This window comes from Lactuca saligna, chromosome 6, assembly GCF_052625555.1.
Source record: "Lactuca saligna cultivar CGN05327 chromosome 6, ASM5262555v1, whole genome shotgun sequence".
NCBI classification, from domain to species: Eukaryota; Viridiplantae; Streptophyta; class Magnoliopsida; order Asterales; family Asteraceae; genus Lactuca; species Lactuca saligna.
This window is the reverse complement of record NC_136422.1, coordinates 169,419,010-169,431,060: the sequence shown is the minus strand read 5'-3', so window position 1 is coordinate 169,431,060 and position 12,051 is coordinate 169,419,010. Positions and strand designations below refer to the sequence as shown.

The 12,051-nt window shown below is 31.8% G+C and overlaps 1 protein-coding gene across 6 annotated transcripts in view; it reads right to left on the bottom strand.

Annotated features, from left to right (window-relative positions):
* The window catches only part of LOC145000263 (MADS-box transcription factor 23-like), a 27,480-nt gene extending 15,429 nt beyond the window's left edge, over window positions 1-12,051 (bottom strand). For 2 of the 6 annotated variants that reach the window (XM_078959461.1, XM_078959462.1), the window contains exons 1-2: window positions 11,820-12,046; window positions 11,261-11,444 (exon numbers count right to left, since the gene is read on the bottom strand). In XM_078959461.1, coding sequence (XP_078815587.1) covers window positions 11,261-11,442 — 182 coding nt within the window. In that variant the 5' untranslated portion in view covers window positions 11,443-11,444; window positions 11,820-12,046. Of the gene's footprint in view, window positions 1-11,260; window positions 11,459-11,819 lie in introns of those variants that run through there. The other 4 variants (XM_078959459.1, XM_078959460.1, XM_078959458.1 and 1 more) reach the window with 4 other exon arrangements.

Here is a 12,051-nt window from a genome sequence, read left to right as displayed (position 1 = left end):
ATTATTATTATTATGTTTGTTATATAATTACCCCATTTTAACCTGTTGAGTCTTGTTATGTTTTTAGACAAAAGTTGAAGGTGATGCATAATGCATAATTTTCATGACTCCATAGATTCTTTTGTTTGGCTATTTTTTTTTGTCAATCCTTATATTTAGTTTATTGAAAGGTTAAACCATTTATTTAAGTTTATGAGTTATTCCTCCTTATGCTTTGGTTTATTAAAAGACTTACCTTTTATTTGAGATTATTGATTATTATGGGTTATTAAGCCCTTGACATTAGATATGATTAATACATCTTTGGTTTTGGGATAAGAATTAGTAAACTCTTGACTTTGGTTTATGAATTTCATATCCATATATTTGAATTTAGGTATATCTACCCATTGCGTTTGGTTATTTTACTCTTCATATTCTACGCTTTAGTTATTGATACTTATGGTATTTGTTGGCTGTAAATTTATTTCGGAGGTTTGATTCAAGTGTAATGATTGATATCATTACTTGCTCAAAATGAATCAATCTCGAGTATTTTCATTAGGTAGTTCTATTGCCTATAACTATTTTGACTTGTGTGCTCAGATTAAAGACTTTAGAGGCGAGACTACAATTAGTATGGATTTTGAGGAGGCCACATCATGTGTGATATATTAAACTATGTTATGATATTAATTGTTAACTTCTTCCCTCTTTTGTACTTCAAAAATGTTTTAAATAATAGAACCTATTTACTACACTAAATCCTTTTGAGGTATTTTGTAACATCCCGATGTTGAAGTATTTTTAATTTGAGTAAATTACACAAATGATCCTTATGGTTTGGGGTAATTTGCACACTTGGTCCCTAACTTACTTTTTTAACTCGGAAAATCCCTACTGTTTGTTTTTGTTATACGCTTGGTCCCTACTATTTGTTTTTATTACGCACTTGGCCCCTATCTTACCTAAAAATACTATTATTTAAATATGAAAAAAATGGTAGGGTAGGTATGGTAAGGCGAGGGGGGTGGGGTTGGGGGGTGTGTTTATTTAAATAAATTAAAAAAAATCAAAGGCAAAATAGTTTTTTTTAGGTAAGACAGGGACCAAGCGCGTAATAAAAACAAACAGTAAGGACCTTCCGAGTTAAAAAAATAAGTGAGGGACCAAATGCGTAAATTACCCTAAACCATAGGGACCGTTCGTGTAAGTTACTCTAAGTTACTCTTTTAGTTTTGACCCTATGTATGAATAAATATTGCTTTTAGTCCTTGAGTTTAGTAAAGAGTGCAGAATGGCCCATAGTGGCATTTTGGTAATTTCGGCAAAGGATTAGTATGTTGAGAGTACGTTGTGTACGCTAGGCGTACTAGGGCGGACCCTAGTACATTGGGCATACACTACGTACGCAGGGCGTACGTGGTTAACCTTCAAACACTAATTTTTAGGGTTTTGCCTATATATAAGCATTATTATCTCTTATTTCTCATTCCTTCACCAACCTCCATCTGAAAAAAAACGACCTCTAGCAAATCCTAAGTGAGTAGAGTGCATTTTGAGCCCATTTGTGTGCTTTGGTGGTGTTCTTGAAAAAGAAGAAGTTGGTACAAAGACTTGGAGCTTGGGAAGAAGCATAGATCTGGGAATCTTTACTTGTTAGCTACCTCCAAAAAGTAAAAAGCTCCTTGCTTGATCTTCCTATCTTGTAGATCTAGTCATTTATTCATTTAGGGCATTTTTGGTCCCAAATATGATGAATCTTGTGCATGTCATGCTCTTAACCAAATAAGTTGTCATTTCAGACCTTATGAGGGGTCTTGAGTCATAAAAATGTGGTTTTGATGCTTAGTTTTGCTCCATGCATGCTATAGAAGGTCTTAAGGCATTAAGATGTTAAGATTTTGTGTATTAAGCACTTAATGGACATGCAAAGTCATAAAGTTGGAAACTTTATGACTCTTAGTGGTATTTTGGCATTGGATATGAAAGTTGGATGTGAGAGCTTAATGCATTAAGCTCTTATTAAGGAAATGGAGTTCTAAGCGTACACAACACGTACCTTAGCATACACCGCACGTACGTGGTCAATTCCCCGACTCTGGTCAAGGCTTGAGTATGTCCCACGTACTTGGCTAAGTGGACCAAGTTGGCTCCTTGACTCGTTGACTTTGACTTTGACTTTGACAATGACCAGGGTTGACCAAGTTTGACTTAAGGGTGTTTTGGGTATTTTGAGCTATAGTTGAGCCTTAGTCTTTATCTGTTGAATAGGTGACTTGACTCGTTGACTGACTTTGACTTTGACAATGACCAGGGTTGACCAAGTTTGACTTAAGGGTGTTTTGGGTATTTTAAGCTATAGTTGAGCCTTAGTCTTTATTTGTTGAATAGGTGACTTGTAGAGCCGATATTTAGAGCAATGTTTTGTTCAACTATTCAGACTGTGAGGTGAGTTTTTTTCACTGTACTTATGGGTCGAAGGCACCAATGCCAGCCCATTGGATTAGATATCCTGATTTGTTGTATGTTATTATGTAGAGTTATGTGGTACTGGTTATGTGATTAGACTGGTAGATCTATATGACTACATGTGTTATCTGTTATTGATTGATAATGTTATGCATTGATATGTTATGGTTTGCTAGGTTGAGGCGGACTAGTGGATAGACTAAAGGTCAAGATACCCAGGGCAATCTGGAGAGACTGAATGCATGTGAGGCGGACCAGGCCGAATACCTAAAGAGCGGTCCAGATAGACTGTAGGCCCGATGAGGTGGGCTAGTCATGCTGAGCGGTCTAGATAGACTAAACGTTGGCTTATAGTTTTAGTTTTGTTTTAGGTATTTCTAAGGAGCGTGACAAGATGAAGACATGACCGTACACATCCTTGGTTTTATGTTGTTGATATTTAAAGACTCTGATTTTGAATAATGTTTTGGAAACAATAGTTATGCAAACACTTATTTTAGTAAATGGGTTGTCTTGAAAAGTTTAAATTTGTTGTGATTTTTGAGATGTTACATATTTGAACTTATACTGGGATCATATCTTCCATATAAATTAAGATTAAAACCTTTTTGATATAAAATCAATTATTTATAATGCTTTTTAAAAAATACCCTAACAATGGGTGTTTCTGAGTGACTTCTTGAAAACTCTTATTAGAGTTGGGCAAATTTATTTTGAAAAACTATTTTCATTACCCAAACACTTAATTTAGTTTATTGACTTTTTATAAAACTAATAAGTTAATAAGTCATTTGATACATACTTCCAAACACCGTACTTCCAAACACCCTAAGTACCCTAAGTAAGATGACAAATTAGATCTGATGAGCCAGTATGATATAATAATCAACCTTATGATTATGTTTAAGCTTAAGTCTAAATGAAGTTAAGTATGACAAAATCAATAACCTTGCACGTGTATAAAATATTTCAATGATGATTATGATTTTAGATTTATTTATGTGTTAAAATAATGGCAAGAAAACAAAAAGGAACTAAGGGGGTGTTTGATTTAGTTTTTTCGAGATCAAAAGTTTTTTTTGGAAAAGTTGCAAAAAATCAGGTTTTGCTGACTTTTCCAAAAAATCTATTTTCCTTATATCAAAAATTCAAAAGTAGCTTTTAAAAGTGTTTTTACCAAACATTTTTTACCTTTTATTTTTTCCTAAAATGACTTTTAGCCTCTTAAAAACAAAGCCAAACAACGCTAAAAGAAGCTCTGGAATTTTATTTAAGGTCATTAAGGCGAGTCCATATATTTGAAAAAGATATGTATATACTAATTGGAGTCCTTTTCATTTTGATATATACATTTGCAATTATTATTTCAACTCATGCATATGTGGGCATATGTGGCCAGGTGCGAATATTTGTAGCCAAATAACTACGTTTATGATTTTAAGCCATAAAATATGTTTTGATATGCCATCACAATATATATATATATATATATATATATATATATATATATATATATATATATATATATATATATATATATATATATTTATTGATTATCTTGTTATTTATCTCTGAGTTGAACGATACACTTGATTTTGTTATGATTTGGATAGGATATGTTTTACACTGTGATTTAGTTATGATGTTCAATGTTGTGTCATAATTTACATGTAGACATTATCATTGTTGCAATGCACAAATTTACTCATAAAGGAATCTAATGATTTAAATATAAATACAGTTATGATTAAAGATTGATGTGTAGCTTTTACATGCTAGCTAGTTCATCAAGGCTAATGCATATGTTGCTTGAAACATTATAGTGAATGCCAATAGTATGTAACTGTTTAGTCTCACTTCTAAAAGAAGTAAACTTCATTCGTTCACTTTCACTAATGATGCGCATATTATTATTATTATGAGTTGCTATAAGATATATATGTTCAATATACTTGAGTTATTAATCATCGTTATTGATTATTTACATGTGTTCAATTACACATTTGATTATAAAGTTGATGTAGTAAGTTGCATGCATGATGTTTTACCCTATATAATATTGACAATTGGCTAATTTATGAAATTTGTCCCTTTAATTTCATGAGTACGAAAGTACAAAAGATTGTTTCAAGATCGAGGTTTTGGCAATGTATTGGCAATTTACTTCTTTAAATTGAAGAGTGCTAACTTCAGAGATATTAATTAAAACCTCAATATTATTTAAAATCTATGCTATTTAGATGAGGTTATGATAATCTTTACACTTGCATTAATAACATGTATGATTTAATGATTTTAATTTATTATGCGATTTAGCTTTCACATATTTTAATAATTATTCATGTATTTACCTAATTTTAAACATATATCTATGAAATTTTTAAAGATGTTATCCAAACTCCCCTCTAGCTTAGAGTAATTCACAATTTGTTTATTCTCGAATTGTAATTTAGAAAGATAGGTAAATTGGAATTAAAAACTCCCCTCTAGCTTAGAGTAATTCACAATTTGTTTATTCTCGAATTGTAATTTAGAAAGATAGGTAAATTGGAATTAAAGACATGTTTAATGCTTAATTAATGAATAGTTCTTGGCACGAAGATGGATGATAGGCATTCATTATTTTTATTTTTTTTACATGTCAAAACTATTTTTTCGGAAATAACATTTTATAATTATATAAAACTAGGTGAATTTTCATGCGTTGCGCAGAAACACCTATATAGTTGACATCTTTACAAATATATGTTTTTTTAAATATAACAATAACGTTGTTAAATTTGATATAATAATTAATATACTAAGTTAATATAATATATTAATTATTTTGAATTATATGATAAAATGTACATCTATTAAAACTGGATAATCTCAATCGTTTAAATGACATTTACCTAAGGGTTACTCATGAATGAAAATAAAAAAAATATATGATTTAATGTTATTTATAGTTGTTATTGTTAATTAATTTTTTAAAATTTCTTTGCTTAACGTTTTTATTTCCATCATTATAATTATTCAAAACATAAAACATTGTTTTTTATTTTTAAAAGTAACAATATAATCATTTATATAGTGTAATTTTTAACTATTGTTATTGTAAGCTATTTATTTGAAAACATTTAATGATTATAAAAATATTTTTAGAAAATATTACAGTTAAATTGAGATTACAATTTAGTTTTTGTATTTAGCACTACAATTTATCACTTTTCAATATTCACAAAATATTCTTTTGAGTTTTTTTAGTGGAACTGAAATTTATATTGAAGTTGTATAACATCCCGATTCCCAGGTATGAATTTTTTTTAATAAAAAAGCAAATTTTCCTTGGAATTCGTCAAGTTGATAGCCTCAACTCGACGTGTTGAAAGTTTTTGGGCTGCAAATCTTTTTAAATCAACTCGACGAGTTGGAGAGGAAAACTCGACGAGTTGGTGGCTGATGAAGAAACCCTAATTTTTAGGGTATTGCACCCTCTTTAAAGGCCTTAAACCCTTTGGGTGGCCTCCTTACTAGTCTCCTCTGTCCAAAAAACCCTAGTTCGTGCACCCTCTCCCATATTTGTGTGAGTGTGTGTGTGTGAGCTTGAAGAGTGATTTCTTGGTGTTCTTTTAAAGGAGCTTGAAGTTTGAAGGGGCTTGATTGAAAAGAAGGCTATAGATCCAGAACCTACTTTGTTGTTGCATTCATTTTGAGGTATAAAGTCGACATCTTGCTCATCTATTGCTTAGATCTATTCCTTGGAAGTTTATTGTCATTTTTGGGTTTGTTCTTGGTTTGAGTATTCCATGAAGTGATCACTTCAGATCTGGACGTTTTGTGGCCTCTTTGGGCTTAAAGTTTCAAGCTTTATCTAGATTTATGCCTCCCTCATGCTTTATGTCCCGTATTAAGCCTTCTTTGAGTGTTTTAGCCTCTTTGTGATATGCATAGACATAAAGTTAGCAACTTTATGTGGTTTTTCAGACCTTGGGTGCCAGATCTACATTCTAAAGCATTAGACTTAATGAAAAAGGACTTAATGTGTTAAGATGGGAAAACTCGACGAGTTGTCTAGCCAACTCGACGAGTTCGCTGGGGTTTTCCCGATTCTCAAAATACTAAAGGAACTTAACGAGTTGGGTCAACATGGATTGCTGACCTTAACTAATTAACTTTGACTTTGACCATGGTTGACCAAGTTTGACTTTTGAGGGTATTTTGGGTATTTTAAGATTTTGATGGGTTGGTCATGATGGTTGTAGGCTTTAAGTTAGGAGCTGAGATTCGGAGTTAGAGCTTATCAGTTCAATTGTTTGTGAGGTGAGTTTTCCTCACTGTATTTTCAGGTCGAATGCATCAAGGTCGGCCCATTGGTTTGATAACCTGATATTGCCGATATGCTGAGTATGAGATAATTATGCATGCTAGTGTTATTATTCTACTATGGTAGAACTGTAGGACTACGTGTGAATTGCATCTTATCTATTTACGATATTATCTATTATATGTCTACATATTGTGTGGGTTGGGTTGAGGTTGTACTGCTTTGTGCTGTAGCCAATAAACCCTAGAGTATGCCAGATATGAGCTGAGGGCCAGAGCACGGTATGCCAAACTCATACTGAGGACTCATGAGCATTCCAGATACGAGCTGAGGGCTGAGCCGAACATGCCAGATTCATACTGAGGGCTTAGCGTTATTCAGTCTGTTGACTGACCAGGCCGGAAAGCAAGCCAGACATAAGCTTTGGGTCTGTGAGGTAAGCCAGACTTATGTTGTGGACTTAGGGGTAATCCGGTCTGTAAAGTTGTGGATCCATTGCATGCTGTTATTATATTGTGTTATTTGTTATATATTGGTATTTTGGGGAAACTTACTAAACTTTGGGCTTACAGTTTTAGATTATGTTTCAGGTACTTCTAAGGATCGCGGGAAGGAGAAGACATGATCGTGCACCTCCTCATGTTTTTATTTCACGATTTTGGGATTTCTCCAATATGAATCTTATTTTGGAAACAGTTTGTAAACAATAATTTTGAATATTTTTAAAAGTTTAATTTTTTCATGAATTTTATGGGTGTTATAAGTTGACAACGTAATGTTATATTTAAATTAAAATTGAAGTATTTTATCCAAACTGTTCAAAAGTTGTAGCATTAAATTGATAATAGTTTAAAACAACATATTAAATCTATTAAATTAAGTATAATATGTTAAAAGTTAAAGACATAACATTATAAGTAGAGATAAAGATATTATTTTAATATTAAAATTTAGTTTATTTATGATTACACTTTAGGTTTGATATTTATTTAACCTTATTAATCAACTTATAATCCTTAATAGAAACATACTACAATTTATCACCTTTAACTATTTACAAGATATTCTTTTGGTTGTTTAGGTTGAACTAAAATTTATATTTAAGTTGACTCTAAAATATTATATTTAAATTAATAATTTAAGTATTTTATCAAAAATATACAAAAATTATAGCTTTAAAATGATAATGGTTTACATACAACAACATTTTAAAACTAATAAATTAATTATAATATGTTAAAAGTTAAAGATATAACATTATAAGTAGAAGTAAAGATATTATTTTAATATTAAATTTAGTTTATTTATGATTACATTTTAGGTTTGATATTTATTTAACCATTAACCAACTTATAATCATTACTAGAAAGAAATTGAAAAGTCATGGGAGTTTCAAATGAATGTAATGAAAACAAGAATGCTTTATTCAAAACAATACAATTATAAATGGTTAAAGAATCAATTGACTTTGTAAGTTTGGAGTTGGATTTTTAAATGATACACTTCTTCTGAGGATGATTGTCCCTAATACCCATATTAAGTGGAAAAGAAACTAGAGAAGAACCATGAAGCTTGGCAAAGAATCAATTGGGTTTGATGTGCAATAATGCTTAAGAAAATAAGGCTCACCTACACATATTGACTTTGTAAGTTTGGAGTTGGATTTTTAAATGATATACTTCTTCTGAGGATGATTGTTAGAGGTCTTGTTACCAAATCCAGAAGCAGTATACACATCAAAATTCCTAGGGGCAGTATAGTGTTGGGGTGCAAACCTAATTCCATATCAGTAAAAATAGAAACCAGATGCTAACATATAAGTCAATGTGCATTCCTTTGTATCGCCAATTGGTTTTAGAAAATAAAATTTCGTTGCTCTTCTATGTTAATCATGGTTTGTCTAGTAACGATCATGACATATAGACTATGTTCCGACTTATATGGAAGGTGTGAAAGTGGTTTATATTTTCGAATCGTACGATCTCAGCCCCTGTAAGTTGATGGATGAAATCTAATTGCATGTGTTTATTTGGTTTAAACATAGATCACATATGTATGGTCTGAATTGGATTGTTTGGTGTTGTAATCCCTTGCTTGTATACTCGGTTTTGTTGTAGCAATTTTGACCTTTTTAATTATTTTTTTAATTTTTTTGTTTTTTTTTTCATCTAACGTCTTGCTAGGTGTTTTCCTTTTCACTATTAGAATTTATGTTGTTCTAAAAAAAAATAATAGGAGATCATTAGGCCGGCCATGAGCTATGGAGACATGCCATGTAGTGTAGTTTTTCTCCACCTCACCACCATCTCCTTTCACACCAACAATGAGAGAGAGAGAGAGAGAGAGAGAGAGATTGATTGTGGTCTTCTGTGGTATTTACCACGAGACACCACCATTGTGACACCGGGGATGGTGTGCATGACCATGGCAAGGTTGCCACCTGCCTACGAACCATGTTCGTGGCCAGTATACCCTTCGGCTTTAAATGCACAAACTTTATAGTGTGTTCTCACTCCTTGAAGGATGTCCTATGGAGGAGAAAAAAGTATATGTCTTGAAGAAATAAACTCCTGCACACATTATTCAAGGATAGCTTGTGGTATTTAGTTTTAGTGTTTGAAGTTATTTGGTCCATGAGATCAAGTTTATGAATATTTTATTGTAGAATATTTCGTAATTATGTGCAGTGGGATATAGAAATATAGACTGAAACTATTTTGAAGATATGGAACACGTGATTTATCTAGAAGGAATCAACCACACGTGTGTAGTGGTTGGGACTGAGAATATCAAGTTAAATTACTATGAAATGGACAACGATGATTGTGTATATAAGTCTGTTGGAGCTGGATATCATGAAAAGAATGTTAGCAAAATATGATAAGAGTCAAACACAAGTGAAATTTTGTTATAGAAGAAAGTTGTAAAAGTTCGCAAATATAGTTATCCTAGTCTACATTGATGGACGTGGTAATTCATTGTTTAAGAAGGAAACCACCAACTATTTATTGTAATTTGTTCATCTGCTTATAACTATTGAACTTTTAATTACTCATTCTTTTTCATTCGATCTTGCATTGCTGCTGGAATTAGAGATGTCTGTGAGACCATCTGACTGAAGCTCTTCAATCAGAAGATCGATTTTTTGGTGGAATAGATTAATTTGTTAATATGTTTAAAGCCCCTATATAGATAGATATATCTAGCATATCGAGGCCTTCTTTTTATATTGTGTAACATATTCACCTTGTACATTGCAAGACCTTTAAAAGGACCTGCAAGCTAGTGTTGATTTTGTTCAATTGATTACATGTTATGGATTTATTAATTTAATTACATGCAAAGTTGAAACTAATTAACTAATTAGGTCCCCTACCATGCAACTTGATAAAACCAATGATCGATCATTATCCATATTTGTGTATCTATGATGATATAATTGACGAAAGTTGCTGATCTAGAGGGTCAAATTAATGGAATCAAATATATTATTCTACCTAGGACCAACAAAAATGTTGGAGGCATCAAAAGCGCAGGCTTTCTAGTATATAGAGGAAAAGGTCCCAATCTGCAGGTTTATTATGGTCAGCCAACTAAACATTCAACTCGGTAAGGCTAGACATACATACATGCATATATACATGTATGTGTACTACTAATAGATATAAAAGCATTAAACCAAATTAATAACAGAAATGTGTTACTCTCTTTGTATCATAATTAAATATCGTAACACATTTTATATATTAATAGTCAATTGATCATGTAACATTTTTTAGTAAGAAAGTTCTAGTAAACTTAAAGATTATTTTTAACATGAATGGTACATAAGTGGAACAATTTAAGTAATGAACTTTTATTGACATCTGCGAGGATCAAAGTTTCATTAACATTAGAAAGACACTCTACAGTTAAGCAAATGAAGCATACATATACATATGTATGTAAGCCGGTTGTTATAATAACACTCACACTCTCAGCTTATCATATAATTTCATTTTTCTCTAATTAGACACTTAAAGTAGTTGTGATTCATTTGGTTAACAAAATTTGTTTGATTTAAATAACAAACAATGTTTCAGATCATGTAGTATAAGTGTCTAACAACTTCCATAAACATGCATGAGTGAGGATCAAGTAATTGTTTCACTTCTTTAATTAGAGCATGAGTTAGATATATGCCCAACGTTCAGAAGCAAAAAGATATTAACCAAATGCAACTCTAGCAAGATCACACACGACTAATGATCGTGGTTATTAATTAGGTCGCTAATTTTTACACAGAAAGAAGTGAATAAATATATATATATATATATATATATATATATATATATATATATATATATATATATATATATATATATATATATATATATATATATATATATATATATATATATATATATGACGTAAAAAAAAAAAATTAAAAACAAAGATGACGAGATATATAAGAGTAATAGTATTAATAGATCTAGCTGTATAGTGAAAGTGCTGACTGACCTAGTGTTGGAGAATTCATGAAGTTTGCCTGTGCTAGAGAAGATCATAACACCGACTTCAGCATCACACAAGATCGCAAGTTCTTTCGCCTTCTTTAGCAATCCGCTCCTCCTTTTCGAGAACGTCACTTGCCTGCTCGTCGAATTGTCAATCCTCCTAATCACGATCTTACCCCTCCCCATACCTACCAATCGATCCCTAATCAATCAATCTCATGCTTCATCATTCAAATTCATTCATTCAATTCTACTGAAACAACTTACAGAAATGAATCAATCTACAATCAATCCGTGCTTTTGTATACAGCTAAATGTATATACCACAAATTGATATATATGGATATATGCAGTGACTCCGTATATGAGAGAGAGAGAGAGAGAGAGAGAGAGAGAGAGAGAGAGAGAGAGAGAGAGAGAGAGAGAGAAAAGTTCATCATGGTCGAAAGTGCTTCAAGAATTCTTGGATTCAAAAACGAATCGCAGAACTGAGAGAGAATTGTGAATAATCTAGAGATCGAGTGTGTGGGTTGTGATAATCGAAGTTGAAATCATTTGCTTACTTTGAGGGTGAATTTCTGATGCAGACAAAAGGACGCTTGACCAAAGCAATCAACCAGTCGTCGTCTTCCTTTGATCTCTCTCTACTTTATGTGTCACTCTTTCTCTCTCTATATATCTATATGTGTATGTATCTCTGGTTTCCCGATTGAGATAACAGTCGTCTTCTACATAAGGAAAGTTGCCTCTCTTCTCTCTCTATATATGGTAGGTACTATGAAACCTTTTCTCTAC